This window comes from Falco naumanni, chromosome 6 (genome assembly GCF_017639655.2).
Source record: "Falco naumanni isolate bFalNau1 chromosome 6, bFalNau1.pat, whole genome shotgun sequence".
Lineage (NCBI taxonomy): Eukaryota > Metazoa > Chordata > Aves > Falconiformes > Falconidae > Falco > Falco naumanni.
This window is the reverse complement of record NC_054059.1, coordinates 83,387,737-83,413,579: the sequence shown is the minus strand read 5'-3', so window position 1 is coordinate 83,413,579 and position 25,843 is coordinate 83,387,737. Positions and strand designations below refer to the sequence as shown.

Here is a 25,843-nt window from a genome sequence, read left to right as displayed (position 1 = left end):
TGGATGCTGAAGTTTGCAATGCATCATTATAGAAGCTATATATGTATAGGACGTACTATTTCAACTATCCTATCATCCTGGCATGAATAAAACTGCAGAGAAAATGACTGTGCCACACATTACATATAATGTATACACCTGATAGAGACTTCAAATTGACTTCAATTAAGTGATTTTCACATGGCATAAGACAAACACCGAGCTCCTGCTAGATTATACCAGAAGATAGTATACATGCGTATGTGGAGTCAAGCACATCTGGGAATATTTAAGAATTCCACAGAACATAACTAAGCATTTCAGCCCACTACAAATTTTCCTTAATAACTTCCCAATACAAATGTGCAGTTCCAATGGTCTGTTTTGCCTGAACGATTTAGAATCAAATTACAAATTAGTAATTATAATTGACTCAGCAGAATTCTTTGGTAGGATAATGAAATCCAGATATTAGTTAAGACACATGGAAAACCAAACAAAAAAAACCAAACTGGTAACTACAAAAGCTTTTTTATTCAATCTAAATTCTGTGATCTACCAGCCTAAATGATTAGTGGTCTGTGAAGACCATGCATTTCAGCCATGCAGCCATGCAGCATGCAACAAAGCAGCACGTAACACAATGCAAAAATGGCAAAGAAAACCAAGTGATGGCCATGCTAGTATTTGTCAAGGGTCTCCTTACCAAACAGTGAAATCCTATGCCTGACAAGAACTCCAAGTTTGCAGAACAGGCTGAAGACAAAAGAAAAATAAAAGAGAAGAGAAGGGAAAAGAAAAAAAAATAAATAAGGGGGGCAGGGGGAGAAAGAAAAAATAACAGCTGATATATGAGCAGGAAAAGCAACATGATGTCACGCAGAAAGAATCAATTATCTGAGCAGAATGTGGGACAGAGTACTAAAGAAAGAGGTTTTAAGTGCATATCCTTAACAAACATGGTTAAATAAGCACATATTATAATTAAAGAAACAAAAGAAAATTAAAAGCAAAGCTAATTAATATAAAAGCGTCCTATATGATAACCCACAAGGAAATAACCATCAAAGCTCTAAGAAGTAAAATGTGGTCAGTGTGCTATTCAGGATACCACTGACAATTTGAAAACAAAATGTAAGGAAATCATATTAATTGAAGTGTTTGATAGCAAATATTTAACCAGTCCAATTTGCATCTTGCCATCTTGAACACAGATTTTTTTTTCAAATACATTGCTTTTTAAACACACTTAACATAAGAAATACCCTCTTACACGGTAAAAACCCAACAAGAATGGATATGATCAATGATTTAATTTCACATTTGAATTACTTCCTGTGCTGATGAGCAGTGCCCCATTCAGAAGAATGAAGAGTGAAGTTTTCTGTTAATTCATAGAAGCAGGAGCACATGGCCCTACCCAAACTGAACTGGCCTCCAGATTCAGGAGGGGTTTGCTCAGTCTTCATGATCCAGTTCCATCTGAGAATTTTCACCAAGAGCAACATCAATTGCAGTGTTATTTTTTTTATGCTGCATATTCTGCTATAAATGACATGAACAATATCATGCCATTTTATTAAGCTATTTAATTATTAAGCACATAGGCTATTTATCAACCTCTGATTTAAAAGCACAAGACACCATAAGCATGTCTGCAGATTATGGATGAGATCTGAACATGTTGTTCCATTGACAGACAAAGGCATGGTGCTAAATGGAACTATTTATGTCCAGAATCAGAACAGCCAGGTTAATGTGGTATTGAATCCAGGTAATTAGCCAGTGCACAGTGATCCACTATAGCAACAGCAACTGCTCTGTTTTAGAAATGAGTCTGGTTGGTGCATGTTCAGGGATGTCTGTTCACTTTTTATTCCATGAGGCAGACATATACTGTATATTCTTTTATGAGGATCCTGGTTCACCCAGTCCAACAGGAAAAGGCATACAGAAGCATGGCAGCATCATATAAATCTTGCGTCCACTCTAACAAAGACATTAAATAGCTCACAATCCATTTTATTTTCTAACATACAAGTGTTACTCAACTGACTTTAGCATTCAGCAGATGCTATGTTTTCACCGTCAGACCAAACCTATTATCTCCAGTTTAATTAGTTTAGGTTAAAGAAATACATAAGTTGAAATGTCCAAACGGCCAGTACTTAAATTCATGTCCAGAACTAATTTTATACAACTCCAGTAGTACAAAGACTTGTAAGATGGTCTAATAGATGAGAAATGCAGTAAGTCCAATCCTGAAGAGGGCTGGTTACAAGTAAAGATGTAATATAATGCCACCATATTTCAGGAAGAGGTCTGACCTGTATTTGCCCACAAAAGAGATCTGGATTTAATGTATTTGCTGAACATGGAATTATTATTGCATTTGTTGACACTGTTACTGCATTGTCAATACCCAAAATTATATTCTTCCATAGCTTAATGAATGCAGGCTTGTCTTCATGGAAAAAGAAGGCAGCCAGTAACTGCTTTTAGCTTGAAGAAAATCCTACACATGAGTTGCATTCAAACAAAACTAAAAGAAAAACTCAACAGAAAATCCAAAACTCAGCTTTGGCAAACTCCCTACAATGCGGGGGGAAGCTGGGGAGGGGGGGGAAGCAAAACAAAACAACACAAAACAAATGTTGGGAATCTATATAAAATGGACCAAAACAACCCCTCAGGAAATGGATCATATAATTAGTTTCAATAATCTCTGCATCTTGGTAAGAAATAAACTGCTCAATAGCACTGGTTATAGCTATCATGCATCCAAGGTTTCCCCGCATGTGTTTTCTTCTCTTTGGCTGGCACTTCTGGATGGCAGGTAACTCAATTAAGTACAGCAGCAGCTCTGATCCTTTTGCTGGTGTACACATTCAGGAATCTCACACAGCTAGACAGCATATGTGCAAAAATCCTGAATCTAGGCAGCAGGCATGCTGATATATCCATGTCTGACATATTTCAGAAGTATGAGGTTTATTGGTATGACTTAAAAACTGGGAAATTATTATTATCCAGGACATTACAGGCAGAAAAACAGCAGCTCATAGAGTGCTGTTTTTATCTAGATGCATGCATTTTGAGTTTTTTTAATTCTCTGAAGAATGCCATTCAGTCAAACTGCCAGATTAAATTAGTCCATGAGATGACACAAGGTTGAGACAGCCATTACTTACTTATGCTTATTATTGTTGCCAGAAACTTCACTCAGTATTCACACAGTCTTGCAAACCCCACATGTCTGTATGACCACCAATTGCCTGTCAGCCTCAAAGGACAGCAGTTCAGTTTTGCATGGCTCAGGACCCAGTAACAGCCAAGGAGGCAACCACCATACCTGCACATTACAGGTATGCAGTAGGTCCTGTGGGAAGCTTGTAGTCCACCTTACTAAATGGGAAACATGGATTTCAATTCAATCAGAAGTGAAATTAAGTGAAAAAGTATCTCAGAGAGATGGTCTCAAAAATGGATAACTTCAGAGAAAGGATCAAGTGGATATTTCTGTCATATTACTCCTGTTACTATTATTTAGAAAACCAAAGAGCAGAAAGAATGCAACTGTCTCATGTTTACTTTTTATGGTGGAGAGTAATAATGATACTGAAGCTCCATTATAAATAAGTTTGGGTTTAAATCTATCACAAGATTTTGCAGGAATAATGACTTCAATACATACCTATTTCCAACAGGAAAACTGATACACAATTGTACAGCCTGTGCCACAGACTGTGCAACTGATGTATTGTTGTGCATAATGCTAAACTGAAGTTCCCTGCATGCCAAAATCATCACCACTACCTTTAAAACAGCATATAATCGTAACGCTGTACTCTTCATTTATACATGAATTTTCCTAATAGGAAAGCGAAAAAGGTTTAGCTTTCATGTTCATCAAGATATTTCTCTGCCTCCCACTTCTCACTTTCCTACAATCAACTGTTGCTGTTTAAAGACAAGCATACATATGCATACAGATTAATATTATTTTAGGTTTTACCTTGTCACCATTTCTTTCTCTTTATTAGAGGCATGGCCTCCACTGCTGAGAGGCCTACTTGCTGCAGATAAGAAATACAGGCGATGATTTTTAAAATACTGATCGATCAAAGGGAGCACAACCTGAAATTACATGAGAAAGAAGTGGTTATCTCAGAGCTTTACCGTGTTCTGTATTACTACTTTGTAAGTCACAACTAAAGAGGAGATTTGAAATAAGTCTTCTGTTTTAAAACCTATTTTCTTCTTTAACACCTATCCCTCTTTTAATTTATTTAGTATTCCAGGCACTTAAAACGTCATGAGGAAAGGCAGCAGAAAAAAATTGTACATTATCTTTGTGACTTAATCTGTGGGGGGTTTAGGAGAACTATAAGGCAGAAAGTGTAATTTCATTTTATCTCATAATTTAAGATTTGTCTAGTACCACATACCCAGGCACAACTATCGCTGGTAACGCCTTTTAATGTAGGTTTAAAAAAAATCACCTACAACTGTCAGCACACTAACAGGACTTAATTCTAGATACTGTCAAACAAAATTCCCCAAACATCGTCACTCATTAAGGTATTGTCCACAGAAGTTTTCCTGTTTACTTCATGTGGTGACCATTACTCAGTGCCCACTGCAGGTATCAGCCGGGAGATACAAAATAAACAGGCAGTAAGAAAATTTGAAATTGCTTCCTTTTTGGAGCATGGTTCAAAAGAAGGCGGAATGCCAGCTTCTGAGTCAATGACCTTGGGAAACAGTACCACATGGACGTACTTTACGGTATCAAGATTACAATTTACTGCAAGGATATCAGGGTTAGAAAATGCTGCAGACAGCTGTCTTTGCTTATTCACTAATGAATTTAAAAGGCACTTTGAAACACTGTACAAGTTTTTACATAGGAAAGGCATAAGCAGAGTGTCTTCACTTTATAACGTGTAAAAACTTTTGACACGAAAAGGAGAATTGGGCTGGCAGGAATCTCATGACTTTCAGCAAGGGGAAGGGCAAAGTCCTGCACATGGGGAGGAATAACCCCAGGTACCAGTACACGCTGAGGGCTGACCAGCTGGAAAGCAGCTTGGCAGAGAAGGACCAGGAGGTACTAGTGGACAGCAAACTGACCATGAACCAACAATGCACCCTCACTGCAAAGGTGGCCAACAGCATCGCGTGTTGCATTAGACACAGCATTGTCAGCAGGTCCAGGGCGGTGAGTCTTCCTGTCTACTCAGCACTGGTGAAGCCATATAAGTGCTGTGTCTGGTTCTGAGCTCCCCAGTACAAGAGATACAGGGACATAGGACATATCAGAGAAATAGGCCAGTGGAGGGCCACAAAGACGATAAGGAGCTAGAGGATCATTCAAATGAGGAGAGATTGAGGGAGCTGGGACTCTTTAGCCTGCAGAAGGCTCAGGGCGGATCTCATCAATGTGTATAAATATCTGAAGGAAGGGTGCAAAGAAGATGGAGCCAGCCTCTTTTCAGTTGTGCACCGTGACAGGACCAAAGTCCATGGGCACAAACTGAAACACAGCAGGTTCCCTCTGACTACCAGGAAAGACTTTTTACTGTGAGGGTGACAGGTTGCCCACAGATATTGCAGAGTCTCCACCCTTGGAGATACTCAAAAACCATCTGGACATGGCTCTTGGCAACCTGCTCCAGGCGATACCCCTCAAGCAGTTAAGTTAGACTAGATGACGTCCAGAGGGCCCTTGCACCCTCAAACATTCTGGGATTTCGTGATGGAAACATCAGCATCGTTTTAAAACAAGGAAAGAAATAAGGAAGGTGACACTGACAGTTACACAGCTGTGTTAATTCCAATAATTAGTGCTCAGATTTATCTGTCTGAAGATTGTAAAAGAGAAAAATCTTCAAAGTTAGACTAAAACAGTAAACAGAAAATGCAGGGAGGTTATGAATAGCATCATATCAATAGTTGCATATCATGGAGCAAGGAAATAATGAAAATAAAAATATAGTCCTCATATTTTCATATCTATATTTCAATTATACTTCAAAATAGTGTTTTCAAGCTATTTTTATTAGTATCCATTTTAAGAATAAAAATAATTTAACACAGAATAGTGCAACTATGACAATAATCATGTTTACTAACAAATATTTTCTCGCCTCAACTACTTACTATGTTGACAAAGAGTAAATAAAGATATACTGTACTTTGGCAAAAAACTTGATTTCTTGTTCATATGGGAAGTGCTCTCCTTTGCCTCTGCTGCCACCATCTGCAGAGAGAAGAAAATTAAGCTCCCTGTCACATATCCTAGTTACAGTCTACTGTGTATTTTTCTTAGAAAGTGTACACTATAATCAAATAATACTGGTTGGTTTAGATATAGATTTAAGATACCACAAACAGTATACAGACTAGTTAGAGTGGCATTTTATGACTACCTCATGAGAAGTTACAGCAAATAAAATGTGTAAAGAATATTTGTCCAAATCTTCATAAAAGTGTTGACACCTCATAGTCCAAAGATATATGGATATTTTTGTGACATGAAAATATGGTCCTATGTTTGTATTCTTCTAGTTATTGCTGACAATTTGGGAACCTGAACTCAGATTCTAATGGAACACCTTTCTCCAGTCATTCCCAGGAGAAACGTTATAAACCAAATTTTTAATACTTATTTGGGGACTTTGTCTCAAGAACAAAATTAATGGTTAGAACTACCAAACTAAAATTAAAACTGCTTCAGTTCTTCCATTACTATAAAATTCAAATATTCTTTACAGACATAACCTTCTATAGCTCCCAGATTATTTATCCTTTATTTATAATCTTTTTTTTTTTTTACTAATCCATTGAGGGACACGAATGGTACTTGTTCCACCGGTGTTTCTAACATTTGAGCATTTATTCATAATCATCCTTGCAGTTATGCCAAATTTAAGTAGAATGAAGCTATCATGATCAGACATTAGCAGAAGTAGTAACCCATTGAGTTATCAAGGCCAGACTTTTGCTACTGTAACCATGACACATAATAATGCATAAATTTCATAATTTCCACTTTAAAACTAGATAGCCTTTTGGAAAAGCATTGATTTTTTTCAATTTCCATGCTGTTGCTACCATTAACACTGTCAATTACAGCATCTATGTCTTGACATGAGGCACAGTATATGTTATGTGACATTGCAACTTCCATGGTCATACAGAAGCTGCACCTGGCCAAGTCTTTTGGCTTTTACTGCGCATGTAAGAAGCTGACTTGTGTTACCAAACTTTTTTTTAGTTTTAAAAAAAAAGCCGACCAAGTTAAATCCTTTCCTTCACAGCACTGTTGACAAGACACAGTCTGGGTATTTGTGAAAGAACATTCCCATTGTGGGAGTCTGTTAAAGAAGTTTCTCTACTCGACTTCCTCCTCCAGAGAAAATTTTAAAATGGTACAAATGACCGATTTAATTTGCTCTGTGAAAAAGAGATTACAAGTGAATAGTAAATGTTAATGTGCACATGTGAGAGATCTGTGCATAAATTCAAGGAAGCAGCTAGCTTTCTTTTTCAAGGAATGGAAGTCATAAATTTTGCCTGAACACTTTTCAAATGATGAATTAATATGAGAAATTGGAATGAATATGGGAAACCAGAATGAATATGTGGACTACATAACTTTTCAAAATTCATTATCTTCATCAAGTAGAAGAAACTAGAAGAAAAACTCCTAGTCCAAGAATATGTCTTTGTAAAAATTTTTCTAGTCGTTTTTATAAGAATTATTAACTAAGAGGTTTGATATTAAGAAAATGCACAAGGAGTACTATACCAAACTCCAGAATGTACTGATGAGCTTCATCCACATATCTTATAAGCTGCTGAAGAAAACTGTAGGCAAAGCGTTTCTCAATGGAAGGTGTGTCTAATTCCAGGTCCTTAAGTCCTCTGTAAAAAGAAGCAAGTCAATTTTCACACCTACAGAAGGATTCAGAGCAGTCTTACTTCTCCATGTTGCCTGATGCCATTTTCTCTAGTAATGATTAACTGCTTATTAACATAAGAATTGCTCTGTGTTTGAAGTAAACAGTACTCTTATGCTTATTTAGGTTATGAGCAACTTGTAAAATGCAATTCAGATTTCCCAAGGTTATAGAAGAAGATTCAGAAAAATTAGGCTAGTCAATCAAATTAATCCAGTATCACTGTAATTTCTTCCCCTTACTTGTAAGCCATTGCTGTCTTGTTTCCTGCCAGGCATTGATTCTTAGGTGAAGGAGTTTTGAAACTGCCAAAGTATTTTGATTTAAACCATCAAACCAGAAGTAAATCTAGTCTCCACTGTCATGACTTTTCCCCAGAAGTCTGTTTGTAATGGAAACACTATGTAGCACTTGTGAAATATCAGGGGAAAACCAAACCAAAGCAATAGAACTGCAGTTTACCTTTTCCAGTATGTTCCATCATAGTTACTAGTCTGATATTAAAAACTTCTTTCAGCAAGCATGAATCTGCAGAGAGGGGTTCCACGTTGTGGGCTGACGTCTGCTAGCAACAAGTCGGCAAAGACATAAGCCTTGACTCTGTAGGGTCAGGACTTTAATGATGGCACATGAAGAAGCTATGCTTAACCAGCAAGGGTGTCAGTCACCCCACTGTCAGAGGCACCAGGTACATTAGTTATTTTGCAAGTTTTAAAAGTATACCTACTGAATATAACCGCCTGTGTAGTGCGGATTTCTGTTTGAAATGAGACCATTGATGATGGTGAGGTTCAGCTTCAGAAAAAGGGATTATGGAACTAAAACATCTTTGTCATCTGACAATTGCAAGGGTACAATAGGACCTTCTCAGGGTGATAAGGGGGTGATAAAAGGGCAGCCATAAACAGGAACACACAGAAACAAAAACCTGGTAGACAAGGGATAAAGCAGACAATGCTGGAGGCAGAAAGTCTCCAGCTACAAATTAACTATTAACGGGCCATTAAGAAACTTTAGACACAAAGGAGAGGGCTACCTGGATTTTTTAACTCTTAAGAGGAGGGGACATGAAGAATACGAGGATGTGGAATATTTGAGGCAGGTCAGTGGAACTACAGAAACATGACGGAGTGTGCAGGGGAGGAGGATCAAGGAAGAACAAAGGGGAGAAAAGACAAAAAGTGGTATATAAGAGGCCAGCCACATGTAAACCATGGCCTGTCAATCCAGCTGTCTGACTGAACCATACACCTCATCACTGAAGTCTGTCCTATCTTATTATTACACCTTTTCTTAACTATCTCTTTTGCAATATTACTTATTATCCCACAAGTATCTGTGTGCTGTAAGGAGTAAGTGCCAGCTACTGGCAAGACCAGCATTGAGTGGATACTGGGCCAGCAACCCGAGTCAGACTTGGGATGTAGGTTCCCCCAGGCCTGTGGTGCCACCGACAGGAGTGAATGAGGGTCTCAGCATCAGTAGTTGGAGAGGCCATAGCTTTTGGGAACATCCTTATGGGTCCTACAGACTTTGAGCCCAGAGTGCCAGCTAACTGGCAGGGACTGGTGTGAGTGGATCTGGTGTTAGCAATTGGAGTCGGGGGGGGGGGGGGGGGGGGGGGGGGTAAGGCACCCCTGGGCTGGGGTGTCTGCAACTGGAGCAAGTGGGAGTCCCAAAAACAGCTAAGTCCCAAAAAACAGCTAAGGAAGGGGGGATTGGGGGGGGGGGGGGGGGGGGGGGGTGCCCACAGTGTCAGCAAGGCAAGTGCAGCTGGTGTGGGACTGTGGGTCACAGGCCATGTGCTTGGCAGGGGGCGTTTGTATCTTCCCTGAACCCAGTCTGCATGAGGATGCATTAGACTAGAATGGTCACTGTCAAAGAGAAGACTACAAAAAAATGTATGCAAGGCATATGTGGCAGAAAGTGGTAAGTGGACCAAAATCAAACATGAATCAGATGCTTGTTTGTTTAGACAGTGCAGGGGTCACGGGAGCAGGAGACACATGGAGTTGAACTTGAGAGAAAGGCCTGCATTTGACTAACACAGGAGGATGCAGATATGGCAGAAACTATCTACTTGATAACAGGTGTGTCCAAGTCAACGATTACCTTACCATCCCTCTTAGCCTTCCACTCCTCCAAAGATCAAAAGCCACTTTCACTAGTATTTCAGTTAGACAGAAATAAAAAGGATTTGTCAAAAAGAAACATGTAACCCTGAGTACAGCTGACAGTCTTGTCATTTTGAGAGGGGATGAGAAAGAAACCTTTGCTGGCTGACATCCTTCTTTGTACATCCTGCTCCACTGAAGGGAAGTAAATTGAATTATTCCAGCTACCCTAAAAGATTTTACCTGGAATTATTGGATTAACTGTGGGACTCTATAAATGGGTTGAATTTCATCTCTGCTATAAAAGAAAAGAAGGAGGCAGATTTAAACTAGATGTGCTAGGTTAATTAATTCACAATGATTACTTAAATCCATCTCTGTGACTGTTTCATTCACTTCCTAATCTTCAAGTCATACAAATCCAGATATGCTTTCAACCTTTCCTAGTGATGCATATTTTTTAAGCTATGCTGATGAGGCAGAAAAGCTTCCGATTTAATTAAGATTTTATTCATGCTGCACTTAGTAGGTAAATATGTCATATTAAAACCGCAAGGAATTATTCACGTTATTCTGCAGAGAAAAGCATGTATACATACTGAATGACAGATTTTCTGTTGAGTACTAAATTTATTCACTGTTTTTACATTTACACTGTGAATTGTTTCAAAAAAAGTTTTTAAAAACTTCACTTTTGAAACATTTTAATAGCACTAGATATTAACTGAGTTGAAAGAAATGAGTAGTAGATTTTAGAAATAAAACTGTCTGTCTTATCAAAGCAATTCCCTAGAAATTCCTACAGAGGTGCAAATGCCTGACCTATAATTCTATCACTTGTAGAAAATTACCAAGTTTACTAACAGTTGGATGTATGGAGACACAACAGAAAGAAAAAGCATGCTACGATGTTGAGAAGAGAGGCAGAAGATGCACAGAGATTCTGGAAAATTCTGCTTGTGTCCTCCGAAAGCCCTGCTAACTCCACAATCCATTTTTTCCTCACAAAGTTCTATATGAAGGACCTCATTCTTACTTGCAGGTACTGATACCTAAAAATGACCACAATTTTTTAATTTTATTAACAAAAAAAAAAAAAAAAAAGAGGCTACTGAGTAGTATTAGAAACCATCCATGTAACTAATACTGAACAGACGATTACCTGGAGACAACATATCCATTAATCTGTAGAAATTTCAGAATATCCTGTGCTTTTTCTCTGTCCTTGGCTTTTTCTTTGGCTGTGAGCGTATCATAAGGGACAAGAAGAGGATGGTTGCCTCCTCCTACTATGGAACATCAAGAGAATTAAAAGCAGTTACAGGCTTATCTGTTGACATGGTAAGTACCAGTATGTAAAAGCACTGTCATAATAATACATAGCCCGTTACAGCAAAATCTGGTCTGAAATAACAATGCAATTTTCTGTTTCTTTACACAAACCTAAAAAATATTCAGATAGAAGCTTCAGACATGGCTGCAAACACATTTCTAACAATCAGTTGCTGCAAGCACCAGGTTGAACCTACTGCAAAAATGTCTTAGAGAAGAAAAAAGTGCTTAACTTATGAATGTGTATTGTAATTACAACTTCACTTAATGAAACTGAAAATATTTCAATAAACCCCACAAAGTTATATTTTAAAAAAACCAAAACATAAACAAAGATATCAACACATACAGAGTCCTGCTTTTAACATTCTGGTGACAGCAAAAATGGTTCATGCAGTTTAGCAAGATATACGCATATCTAAAAATCTATGAAAGTGATACAGTTCTACTTTATAGTAATAAATTAAAGACAGGAAAATAGTGTTCATTATTCAAATGTGGTTCAGACAACTGTCCAATCTGATCAAAAGGATGTTGCCAAAACAGAGAGGTAAACAGAATAAACTGCATTTGTATTGCTTACAAATAGCTGATGTATCGATACCTCTCTGAACGTATATAGTTAATTTGGCAGGAAAATAAAGCTGCTATTATTAAGATAAATATCTGCAAAAAAGCAACATTCTTAGGATTTCACCTTCTACAATCACCATTGTATAGTGGAACACAATATATTCCTATTATAACTGCTACAAAACCCCAGGAAATTGTATGGGTAATGATAACACTTATATCAGAAAAAATACTACAGCAAGTCTCTAGTAATAATATTCTTAAAAAAGGAACAAATTCCGTCTAGAAAATACTGGACACATATCCTTAGGTGATTTTATAAGCCACATATTCTAAAATTTTCCTGCCTGAATCTGTTTAGATACACGCAATATGGTAATCTAGTGGGCAAGTTTGATGGGTTTTTTGTTTGGTTGGTTGGTTTGCATTTTTTTAGGAAGTACAGCCTTTAAAATTGGATGATTTGGGTTTTTCATTGGGTCACAAATGTGATCTAACTCCACCTTATCACATCTGCAGACAGAAATGCAAAAACTCATATAAGGATAGTAAGCATATATGTCCTACCTAAGGAAGTCATTAAGACTATAATAGATGTTTCAATTACAATTAATACACACAAAGTGTTCAATGAAGGGGAGTGACACTTGCAACCTCCAGGTGGCTTAGTATCTGAAGTCTGCATTAATGTTCTGTTCTTCACACATGTATAGAGATATATATATAAAAAAAAGTAGTTTGAGACTGCCATATATGTATATGTATATAGTGGAGAAAAAAAACCCACACTCGAGGGCCAGGTTTTACTCAGCTGACAAAAACATCTGCTTTTCACATGAAGAAACTGTCCATGAGAACCTCTCCTTCGCTCGCCATAGCTGCCTCTAGCCTTCGTTGGTACTATGCTCCTTCGCACACTACAAGTACTATACAGTGTTCCCACTGAGGTGCTGCTCAGAGGCAAACATCTGCTTCCAAAGCTGCCAAATATAGTAGATCCATTTAAATATCAAGTCTTCCCATAGCCTACAATTTCCCAGATTTAGCCCATCCTGTGGCTACTTATCCTGAAGAAAGCTCTTTTTAAAAAAGGCTATAAATATTAAAAGCTGTATTAAGGGGAAACATAATTAAAGGCATGGAAATTCATGGTGATTTATCAAAGGCACTTCCAGGTGGAATTTTACTTTCTCATAAAACCTTAACTATTGCAACTTTGCTAAAAGTTTACAACTAATAAAAAACCCAAACATACAATTAAAAAACTGTTAAAGGCCAAGTTTGGTGCATACAGTTAGACTCAACACCTTCAGATAAGGCAAAACCCTAGTTTCAGTCATTTACAAATGAGAACTTGCTCCTTCTCCAAATATTGTTTCCTCCATGTGCAAATATAAGGTTATCTGCAGAAAAAAAATATTTTAGCTTTAACAGAAATAAATTAGTTTAACACAGAGGAAAACCAGTAAGTTTCACATGAAAAAATTGTTATTTTGGTAAGTAAAGATCACGGAGCACATGCAATTTTTACGTGGACTCAAGAATCTGCTCTAGGTTTATCCACTTGTCAATTCAATACATGATACACAGAATTCTTAGTAAACACCCTTTTAGATCTACCTGCAGTAAAAGAAGTAATTAAAATTAAATGAGAGTCCACCGGGCAATAGCCAGAAAGATTAATGCTAGAAGGAAAATGTAGTAATGTAAGCTTAAACTTATTTACAAGCTTCCACTTCTCTTCCTTTGATGTACTTGAATTGGTAAACTACTTCAACAGAAACTGTTACATTCAGTACTATAAAAAACTTCCAGGCACTAAAAATCACAAAATATTTAATTATGAATAGTTACTGTGTTATTTGTTCTTTGTCAGTTAAAATTTGTTGTTCCTTTTTCTTTCTCCCTCCCAGTCTCTTTTCTCAAATACATGACTTGAGCTAATCACAGAAAACTTAAATACTGTCAGTACTTATAGTTGATATTACCTTTTGCTTCAAGCTCCATTTTCTTTTTCTTTGCCCATATGTTATGGTAGTTTTCAGCCATCATCTCAGCCATAGCCTTAGGAAAACAGAGAGCTTAGTGATACATATTGTAATGGTTAACCCCCAAGAAGGACAATTTTCTGGTTGATATTAAATAACCAGTTGTGTTCTCTGGGAGGTTCAATACTTCAATTACATTGTAATGGTTCACTGAAAACAAGAGATTCTATTGAAAAATTACAATATAGAATTTGGGTAGGATATGCATAGGAATTAGGAACCTGTGCTCAAGAGAAAACTGTTAATACACAAAAGGAGGAACCACAAAGAGGAGTATAGTCTGGATAGAGCACTGGGGTGTCAGATGGGGACTTGACTCTCAAAACAATGCCAGCAAGAACCTCCTGAAGGCCCTGGTAAGGGGAAAAAAAGAGCAGCAAGCCAGAGGACTGAATCAAGATTGTTCCTGCTGGCTGTGCCACACTGACTATAACCCCATGGAAACAGCCTGCTTGAGGTGAATGCTCATAGGTGTAAGCACACTGTTAAAAACAACAACTATGTTTCCAGGGAGTCTACATACGTAGTCACTGGTTTTTGTTCAGCATTAGATTCTCCTCCAGTGTTTAAGTCAAATCATTCTAAAACCCAAACTCTTTCAGACTGGTAAACTAGAAGCTAGATCCCAAACTAAGCAAAACACAGACAAGCTCTCCAGTCTCTAACTAGTAGGAACTACTATTTCAACATGAAACAAATTTTCAAACCCATCTCGCCTGTCCTCTTGATGGTATACCCTCTAGATGTACACAGTGGTGGAATTTTCTGTAGATTTCACTTTTCACTTCTTTCACGAACCTTCTCCTCACCTTCAATAAGGGTTTTAAGTAACCACTATTTCTGAATATCACTTCTTTATTTGGGATAATACTCATGAAGTCAGGTAACAAATTTCAGCCATATCTTGGTTGTCTATTGAACAATTTCATAAAACTTTATCCAGTAGATACATTATTACACATATCTCTCCTGTATGGTAGATGCCTTCTATCATGCACGCTCTGGTCCTGGTGTTTTGATAATCTAGATTAGGACCTTTGAAGAAGGTAGTGTAGTCTGGGTTTTCCTTGCTTGGAAAGCAGGGTGCTACGAAGATGATCTCAGAGGAAGACCTAGCTACTCATGGAGCCAGGATGTAACCAGGTGACCACTTAAGAACATAATGAGAAGTATTTCCCAGATTTAAGAGTTTTAGACACAGTTATGATCTCTGCTAGCACAGTATATGCACAAGATGATGTAAACATTTAAATAGCATCAATTCTTATGTACTAGTTAAAAAAAAACAACAACCAAAACAAACAACTTGTTCAAAACCAACTAATTTTCCCCAGAAATCTAGGAAAAGGTTGAATAATCAACCCTGAACTACAACTTTAGTGATACTAATCATTAACAAGTTCAAAATTACATACAGGCCATTTTTAAAACTCAGATTTTATTAATACCTAACATGTTTGGATATTTCCTGAATGACAGTATCAGGACAATTAACACCTGAAATTTTATTTTGATTAAATTTGCTTAGCTTTTAAATAACATATTTTGAAGCTCGTTTCAAAGACAACCTCTCTTCATAATTAAGGAGAAGTGAATCATAAAGCTAAACAGCTCTGCTTTACAGCTGAAGGCTACAAAGGAGATAAAATTAATGACAAATGTTAGAGGGTAGAGCATAAAAGAGTAATCAAGGGAGTAATAGAAGTTCTAATGCCATTTCCTTTGTGGTTTGTGACAGGATGGTTACTTTTCTCTGGGTTTGGTTTACTGCATCATAATACTATGGTGATGTTCACATCAAGAGTTGTTTCATGACCATTAAACAAAGTCTGCACAGACTTTTAACTACACTGAGTCTATACAAAAGTTAAGTGACGTCATTATAATGAAGCTGTGCCATCAGTTTAATGTAAGGGTGTAATGATAGAAGTAGCGTTATTCAGTTATCAGTTTTATTAACTTTGGAATGATCAGCAATCTACTGAAAGTTTTAACTCAAATATGATAGTTAATTGGCAGCATATGGTTATTATTGTAAAGCTAGTCAGCGACCTACAACAGTTAGAAACATAAAAGTGGAAACTACGAGATAGGAGTCGAGGAGGGGAAATCCAGTGTGAGAATTTGAACAGAAGCACAGTATATTATATACTGTACAATTAGCTTTACCGCTGCTACTTGTTTGCTTGCACTATGACAGAGCTCAGCATGGGCAAATGTAACACTGTTCCAGGAGTTTTCTGTAGCCAGCTTTGAATGCCATGTTGCCATCACTAGACTGGTGCAAACACTTATGCTAATTAACTTTAAACTATCTAGCATATGTTGACATTATATTGTAAACACATTCACAGTAAATTAGTAGACTATAAAAACGAGTGTTATACTCCATCAAACACCATGAAAAACACCCTAACTTTCTAAAGATAGAAACATCATTTGTTTATCAACTAAAAAGTATTGTTCCAAACAACAACCTACTTATAGATCTGTCAAAATCCTACCCCCAAATTCCTCATTCTGTATTCTCATAATATTCACTGTAACAATAGTTCCTGATTCTTATTTCTTCAGGTTAAAAAAAAAAAAAAAAAAAAAAAAAAAAGAGCAATGATAACATGTTTTTGGGAAGATGGTGGAGAAATGAATAATAAATAGAAAAAAGCTGATGCTGCAAGCTCTCCTAAACAGGATTCTCTTCAAAATGAGAGATGTTTGCAAAGAAAGCTGGGAAAAAACAGTCCAGGACTAAAATGAGCCTTGAAGGTTTTTAACACAAACCTCGTTTTCTAAAGCAACTCTCTTTAAAAAAGTACCAAAGAGTAATGACAAAAAAGACCAAAAAAACACCCCAAACCCAAAATAAAGACCCAAACGACAGGAAACATTAGGCACAAAATTTGTTTAAGATAAAAAATTAAATTGTAAAGAAAGGGTAGGCATATTAAGTGTTTTTGACTTACATGTAAATCTCTGGAGAGGGTGACATTGCTCATGTCAATTGCTCGAGGAGTGTACCCGTGGGCTGTATCTACAGAGATCTGAATGACAAAGGGGCAAAACAGTGGAGTTACACAAGCATTCGATATGGAAACATGAACATTAACAAGACAGTTAAAGTAAGGAAAGAACTTAAGGGAAAAGTCACTTTATCTCTAGAGAGCAAAAGGAGCCTATACAACGCAACTGAAAACACATTAAGGGTGGTAAATTTAAGTGCAATTTAGGCAAAGGTCTAAATATTTTGTTCCCCAAGACAGCCATGATACAAATCACACTTATTCAAATGCAAATTTCACTTGAACTTCTTCAAGATTTGAAGTCATTGTGGATCAGGCTGTACTATAGTGTGTGTATTTTTTTCTCAGCAGATGAAATCTCAGACAATTCAGTTTAAGGTGAATTCAGGCAAAAATCAAACTTTGAATTTGGTTTTTTAACCCTATTTCTATATGTAGGAATAGATTCTACTAAACACATATCTTTTTTCCTTCTGTCTCTCCTCCCCACTCAGAAAATATCACCATTTTGTCATTCTTTCTTGCTACTGCTTACATTTGTCACAGGTTTGCTCATTACATTGACACAGATGTTTTGAAGAAGGATAAACAATGATGGAGACTCCCTGGCTAGCAAGCCACTGATGCAAGAAATAAGGCTACAAAAGGGGCATTGCTGGGCTTTCCTCTATGGATTCTGCTGTACCAAATACATGTCCCCCACAGGTACAACTTCTTTCAGAAGAACAGTGTCCAGAACCTTGATCCTATGTCTAATATTTTCCTAAGCATGTATATGACCATGTACCCTTGTCCAAAGGCCTCCTTCAAAAGGCATGTATTTTTAATAGAGAATAACACAAAGGACATAGAAGCAGCACCCAGTAAATAAATACTGATAAAGTATTGTTTTCTAAAGCAAATGGTGCAAGCATTGTTATATTAATATGGAGATCCTGATTAAATATACACCAAAATTTCTCAGCTGAACACCAGAAAATACTATGGGGGGTGTGTGTGTGTGTGATGACAGCACAACACATTTTAAACACAGGATAAGTATCACCATGATAGTGTACTCTGAAATACAGAAATAATTTAGGCATCAAACTCTTCTAGAAAAGTTAATTTCATTATAGTAGGGGAAGACTGTGACTTAGCTACAAAAGCTGTTTTCATATGTTGATATAATATGAATTTCAACTGTAAAGCTATTCATTCTAGTGAGCTCCTTATGCTTAAAGTATATATGAATATCTCTGTCAATGTATTCTTTGGGGATGGTATTATAAACACCCAAAAGTCAGGAAACTTGGAAGGCTATTATAATGTACAAACTACAACATGTAGTTTAGCCCAAGTGCTAAATCAAATCACTTGATATTCATTTTCTAGCGTTTACAGCGCGTGGAGAGGCAGGTTCAACTCATTTTTCACAGGCTTATCACCACTCACTCATGCAAATACTGCAGAGCTGTGTGGAGAGAAGAGGGAAAGGTTTTCCCCTCCATTTTATTTACCCCATTAGTTTGGCTCCATGTGTATCTGGGTGAATGGGAAAGAAAGAGATTTTCTCCCCTCTCCAGTTTAAATGCAAAGTATACAGCACTTGAAGAGAATATAGTGCCAATATTTCTCCATTTTGTCCTTAGAGTATTTTGATTTAGGAAAGCAATTCCAAAAGAAAAAACAAAACAAAACACACATTTTCAGAATTTTGGCTGTATACAAACATAAACTTTATGATGCATTGATGTTGGTATTAATTTTCCTTAAAAAAAGAAATAAAAATATTTTATATATGTACCTTTATTTGTTTCTTTACACACTTAAAGGCATTTGTAGCCACCAAATTCAAAAAAATAATAGACAAATCATATTAATACTCACTACTAACATGTAAGCACCTACTGATGTAAATAATTCCCCTAAATAACATAACTAACTTTTAATCAAGTGAAAAAATATATTCCTTTTGGTTTTGTTCAGATTTTTCTGAAAATGTTTATTAACGTACTACTTTGGAACAGGGAAAGTTCCAGCCTCAGTGACTAGAAATCTAAAAAAACCTTCAGAGTTGTAGAATAAATACTCTCACATATTTTTATCCTACAGGTTTATTTCACTGCTTGTAAAATCAAAGATTGTAGAGCATATTTTGCATATTTTTTTAATTTATTAAAAAATATTTTTAAAATAAGGTTTTAATAAAATGGCTCACTTGACTGGTTTGAGATATGCGACGTGTCCGATTATACAGTGCCATGGAATCTCCCTCCCGTGTTCTTTCAATTCGCCATCCCCATGCCAGCATAGTTTTTAGTGATTCTTTGATTGGCCATCGATAAATTTCTTTCTCCTAGAAGAATGCAGATGCAATAATTACCTTGGGTTTTATGTAGCTGTACAGAGCAAAAAATAACTATTGGGTATTTGCTTGGTTATACTGAGGTGCAAAGAAATGTACTGAAATCAGCCCTTACAGCCCAGGGATACTGCAAAGAAGCAAATAAATCTTATTAGATATTAATAGAAGTTTATTTATCATTTCAGAGGCAGGCAGAAAAATTCTGACCTTGCAGGAAGCTGATGATCACAGGGATAATTGCATTAATAGCATGCTCAGATATGAACTCAAACATTGAACAGTAATTGTCAGGACTAATGCAGTGTTTTGCCTGCTACACAAAACAAAAAAAGCCATAATAATAGAATCATAAAAATAGTCTATGTTGGAATGGACCTCTGGTCATCATCTGACTCAACCTTCTGTTGAGATCAGAGAAGCTAACCTAATTGGGCTATCAACAGTTATCAAGATCAGGTTATCTAGGGCTTGCCATGTCATGCCTTGAATATTTGCAGTGCAGGTGATTTCACCAATTCTCTGGAGAACCTATACCAATGTTTTAAGTTGTGAAGAAAAGAACGATTTCCAGAAAGCATTTCTGCTAAAGCAACATACACCCATTGCCTTTTGTCCAGTCACTGTGCATCTCTGTGAAGAGAATACATCCATCTTTTCTATAACTAGCATTTAGGTACTGGGAAATTGAGATTATATTCCCGTCAGCTTTCTCTTCTTTAAACTGAACAAACCCAGTTCCTTTAGCCTGGTTTCATTGATCAAGCCCTCCAGCCTTCTAACCATCTTCATGGCCCTCCGCTAGAGACCAGGCAAAGCCTAAACCCAAGTCCTCACTACACAAGTGAGCATTCCTGTATGACCTTACCGTAAAAATATACTGGCAATATGACATTTCAGTTTCACCATAAATTATGCCATATCAATTCGGCCATGAGAAAAAATAGCTCGAGTGGCCTATTTATTGTACAATAAAATCCTTCTATCTCTTTTTGAAATTTTCAGAAAGGCAACAATCACATGTTAGTTGACATACTCTAAATAAATTTTTTAAAAGTGCTGTAAACACAAGGTGATATTTTCATAGTGAATGAAGCAATGTGTCAATTACCCTAGATCAAGAATGAAATTCCTTACCTTTTCAGATAGCAACTTATATTGTTTCATTAATGGTTGCACTTTTGCAGATTCAGAATACGTTTCACCATATGTCCATCCATTGGCAAACTGAAAACAGTAATAATAAAAAAGGAAAAAATGAGGAAAAGCAAAAAAAAATATGAACATGACTATTTTGTTAGTAGAAAGGAACTGAGCTATGCTTCTGCAGAGCTGTTCTCTTAAAATTTCCTTTCCATTATTATTCTCAGTTTTCTTAACCAACACTTATATTATGCACACAGAATGTAATTATGTAGCATGCTATGTTTCTTAAAATTAATAATTTCACAGAGCTAACATTTCATTACATTTTTCTTCTAAATATATATAGAGAGCAAAATATGGTGCTATAGTTGAGGAACTATATTTTTAACACTGGATACACAAATTGAATAAAGGAATACAAATCGTAAGACACCCTAAGAGGTGTTTTTCTTAAACAATTGAAATAATTGAAATTTCAAGTCAAGAAAACCCTTAAACAATTAGCAAGTATATTTAATCAAAAGTCAACAAAAAAAAACCCAACGAAATGATGAAACACTGTTTTGAAACTCATGTGCACTTACAGAATCTTCCCCCAAATGCACTTTAAGAAAGGAGTTTATTTCTTACCTACATACAGATGTGTAGCACTATGAAAAATAATAATGTTCAGAGCAAAATATTTTAAAGATGAAATGTATTCAAATAAAAATCTGGTTTTGCTTTAACAGGAATATGATTTTACCTTTTCCATTGACCATTTGTCGTGAGAGTGTTCTGCATATTTGTTAATGAAATATTCTAGCTTTTCAGGGATTGTAATGCTGAAAGTGAAGAGAAAAATAGCCATTATATAACACATACATGCTAAACTGTGAATGCTTTTGTTTTGAAGAATACTTTCAAATAAATAATTAGTAGTGCACACATCCATTCAAAGCATCCTACTATGCTCTGTTTCGTCACATAGAGTTTGCTCCAAACCCTAGTTAAATCAAGAAAAAGCTTGAGGTATTTAATGGCCACTGAATGAGAATCACAGCTGTTGTAGCTACTTTACTTCTTCAACATACATGCGCAAGGAAAAATCAATAATGACACCAAGCACTCATGCTTTTTGTCATGTATTTCTATTACTAACATCCATTTTCTTAAGATTAAAGATATAACTGTGACCCATAGTTTCTGAAACACAGTGGTAACTTACTGCACGTTTATTATAAACTAAATGTGCTAACAGCCCTTTTTGAAACATGTAATCTATTTTATATATTCCTATAATTTTTATTATATGCTTGAAGCACCATAACTTACAACAATCCGAAGTTATATGCTAAAGGCTTTATTTTACAACAATCCAGTGAATATCAAAAATACTAAAATCCTTATTAAAAGTAGAAAAAGAACCCACAAATAAATACACTAGCCCTTAAACAGGTATATAAGACAATGCAGAAGTTACAGTTGTGTAAGCAGTAAAGGAAAAGCAGCTATCCTTAACTGTCAAACAAGCACTACAGACAGAATCCTCTTCCAAAAATGATTTATCAAATATCAGTCTTTTTCTGCATCTGCATTCCTACAAATGAAAGAGGATAATTGCTTCTTGATAACTTATGAAATAGCAAAACCTTTCCTCTTAAGACTAAGAATTTTGGCAGCAAAAGTGCTACAGTGCCATCTACTGCAGAGCAGAAGTCTGTTTTTTCATCTCAGTCAGAGTAGGGGAAAAAGCAAAAATGTAAAACATTATGTCAGAGTAACAGTTTGCAAGAGCCTAACCACACACAAAGGTCAAAAAATATTCATCCAGCATGGTCATCGGCTTTTTTATTGTTTGGAACCATGCATTTTGAGGGGAACTCTACTAATGGTATAACACTTTGAATAATTTGAGAAACGCAGTAAGTTGACAGGTACATTAAGGTCTTATCTATAGCTTCAAATAAATAGGTCTAGGACTAGTGAGCAATGCAATGCAGGATTTGCATGTTAAAACAATATAGGATTAGTTGGAAGTGACATTGATAAAAGCAGTGCTTTCTTTGTCTTGAATCATCACAGAATTGTTGACTCCTATGACAATGAGCTGACTGATGATTTAGGTAATGTTGAGTGATATTTTCTGAGTTTTTCCAATATATTCTGGCTATAGATAATTTTCCTCTGAAATTACATCATATAAAGCCATCTTCGATTAGCTAAATGACAGTATAATATGCTTACTAAATCTTGTTAAATCTTCATATATCTTAAAAACATCTTAGAAAAATGAATTTTAATAATGATGTGATTTATATATTACAGTCTAGATTACGGCTTTTACTACCCTATTTTGATGTGCATACAAGTATAAGCATGCTGTAATCAAGGTATCAATCTACTGGTGGCATTCAGTGTTCTGAATGTTAATACAGACAGAAAGCTCACAAAGGCGGTCGAAGCACATCTTAGAAGTGACATTTTTCAAGATATAGTGCATAACCACACTGCAGTAAGATTACTCTATACAAAGGAGAATGGGGTAGTGGTTGTAGTCAAAAACCAGGGCACAAAAATCCCATTCAGATATATGTTTTGTCTGGCTAACGTACTTAAAAAAGCATTGCCAGAGTCTGACTGCCTAGAAAGAACGAAGATCTTTCTGCCCAGTTCCCCATTATTCATAGTAGAAAGAGATCCTATGAACATACAATTATCATAATTCTCTGCAGGTACATTGTCATTCACATACACTGGCATTAGTGTCTTGGAACATGTTAATGACAGGGATGATGTAGACTAATCTATTTTTCCTACTTCTAAAACCATGGTGGTTTGCAGCAGACATACAATGAAACTCGACAGTTTCATCTTCAGGATGAAAATGTATTAGAAATGTTCTAGGCTGATCAAGAAATTAGTTATGTAACTGGATATGTATCACTTTATATGATTTAAAATTAATACATAAATAAAAATTAAAAACATAAAGGCCTCCATTCTATCTAGAAGAAAAGAACAAAAGCTGTAAGTTTACATCATACCCAACAGACTCCAATCCCCCTCTTTTACACATTCGTGTTCAAAAAAACTAGTTCCAACAAAATAAGTCCTTACTTTGATGTATCAACAGGTTGAGGATTAAAATTCCCATCTGAATCCATTGAAGATTGTTTTTCCATCATATTGACATAATTTGATTCCATGTAGTCTGGAGGTAAGGCCCCTGCAACTGCGCTCAAACAAGGCAAAGCCAGTTTGAACAGTTCTTGTTCATATTTCTGTGGAATATACAGGGAAGAGAAAGTGAGTAGTGCATGGAAGGTACCCACCTCACTGCTAAAACTGGTACAGCTATACGTGAAACCGAGCAGCCACAGAATGGCCTTCTTACTCAGTGTAAAACTGAATTTTTGCTCTGAAATTAAAAGAAAGTGACTGTCCAAAGCATATTATACACTATAGCTAAAGCTAGGATCAAGTCTTGCTCTTGCTGAAGGAAGACGTATTCACTTCACTGGCAGCAACAGCAGGCATTTTTCAGACGAAATAAAGAAGAGAACATAGCAAAGGAATATGCACAGCATTTCTAAACACCTAGACTTGAAACAAAACTCATGATATTTTAAGCAGGTTGGTTAAAACTGCTCACAGAATGAACAATACAACCAAGGTGCATAATTAAACTTCTGTTCAACATAGAATGGATTTGAGGGTGATGAAACTACGACTGCTAAGAAAAGGACTATGGTCTTGGTTTATGGGAGACTACTGTGTGAAATAGAAAAGTGCAGCTTTCAGTCACCTGCAGACACTTGAATCTGGTTTTAGAGCTCTGAAGTGTAGCTGACCTTCAGAGATACACCTCAAGATTACTTCAATAGCTATATATATATATATATATATATATATTAATGAGCAGACAAAATTATATACCTATGTTAAAGCAGATGCTATAACAGGAAGATTTAAATGTTGATAAAAGCTGGGTAAAAATGACAGCTTAAAGAAGAAAGGTTACACAGTAAGGCTTTTACAGTAGTGGATGGATATTAAAATGAATTACCTTTTGAGATAAAGCATCAAAAATACCCCAGAACAACTTTCTGGATAAATGAAGCTCTTCTTCTGAGGCAGCACCAAAGTTACCCCATCCACCTGGCAAACAATAATACTTCCAGCATCTTTCAAAATGATTTGTCAGCAACTAAAACAGAACATATTTTGAAAGCAAATAAATACAACTGTTGACGTTCTTCCATTCTGGCACTCAATCGTTACACAGACACTGCCAGAAAAATGTCTAACCTTTATCGCGATCCCATGTTGTGTATCTATTCTTTGAAGTATTGGTAGATATACACACAGAATGAGCAGTTCTTGCTTTTAAACATTAGTGGCATATGCAAAAAGCATGTGACAGAATAATTTTCCCCAGCACCACAAGAACTCTGACATCTCAGCTGAAGACAAGAAATCACTTCCATCTGTGTGCCGCTATTCCAAACACTGCTGTATGGTGGGCAAAATAGTAGAACCACGATTTCACCTAATTCCCAATTATTATTTACGTGTCTGAGATCTATTCAACGATAACTCCCAAAGTGACTTATCTCTTCTGTGAGTTGTAAAACTGGCTATCAGTCTGCCCTCCTGCCCTCTATTACAACTGGCAGAGGAGCTTTTATTTCAAGGATACTTTCCTCCTCAGTGGTTACCAGATTCCAGATTATCAGGAATTCAAATGGTGCAAGGCCCTGCTGCTGGGTATTTGCCAAACTAAAACATCACAAATTTTGCACTTAATGTGTCCTCTGTGTCCCCTGTGTCCCTGAGTCACAGACAAGAGGAAAAATTAGTTGTACATCTGTCAATAAAGGCAATCCCAAACAAAAAAATTCTGGCAATAATGAGGTATGAAAAACTAGTCCTACTCAGGAGCAGATTTCCCTAAGACACATAATGATCTTTCTAAAAAATTTAGCTAGAATTTTAATTCAGAGTTTAACAGTTCCTCAGCGAAAAAGAGATTTGTTTCAACATCACTTTGCAAAGCATGTTGGCAAAATATTACAAGTCACAGTCATTAAAGAGCTGACAGAATTCCCTTTTTTCCAGTCAGAACAAATGCCAAGAAGGAAAAGCACAGACAGTCATAACATAAATGTGCAGAAATACAAGTATTAAAAAAAAAAAAAAGTCTTGATGTTTAGAAGTGAGGATTTTGATAACCAAAAATGTAACCTCAATACTATGCAGTTCTGTTATACTTTTCATGGATCAAAGAAAAAGATCTTCAGATTTAAATGGTATACTATTATTTACTATTTAAATTTTTGGA

General features: G+C 36.3%; 1 protein-coding gene across 10 annotated transcripts in view; it reads right to left on the bottom strand.

Moving 5' to 3' along the window:
* RYR2 (ryanodine receptor 2) overlaps positions 1 to 25,843 on the bottom strand; it is a 435,368-nt gene that overhangs the window by 100,495 nt on the left and 309,030 nt on the right. For 6 of the 10 annotated variants that reach the window (XM_040597875.1, XM_040597877.1, XM_040597881.1 and 3 more), the window contains 12 exons: positions 24,569 to 24,709; positions 23,620 to 23,783; positions 21,266 to 21,344; positions 20,512 to 20,601; positions 19,231 to 19,368; positions 16,974 to 17,051; positions 13,951 to 14,026; positions 11,220 to 11,346; positions 7,793 to 7,908; positions 6,177 to 6,241; positions 3,995 to 4,116; positions 686 to 735 (listed from right to left, as the gene is read on the bottom strand). In XM_040597875.1, the coding sequence (XP_040453809.1) occupies positions 686 to 735; positions 3,995 to 4,116; positions 6,177 to 6,241; positions 7,793 to 7,908; positions 11,220 to 11,346; positions 13,951 to 14,026; positions 16,974 to 17,051; positions 19,231 to 19,368; positions 20,512 to 20,601; positions 21,266 to 21,344; positions 23,620 to 23,783; positions 24,569 to 24,709 (1,246 nt within the window). The remainder of the gene's footprint in view (positions 1 to 685; positions 736 to 3,994; positions 4,117 to 6,176; positions 6,242 to 7,792; positions 7,909 to 11,219; positions 11,347 to 13,950; positions 14,027 to 16,973; positions 17,052 to 19,230; positions 19,369 to 20,511; positions 20,602 to 21,265; positions 21,345 to 23,619; positions 23,784 to 24,568; positions 24,710 to 25,843) is intronic. The other 4 variants (XM_040597876.1, XM_040597882.1, XM_040597884.1 and 1 more) reach the window with 1 other exon arrangement.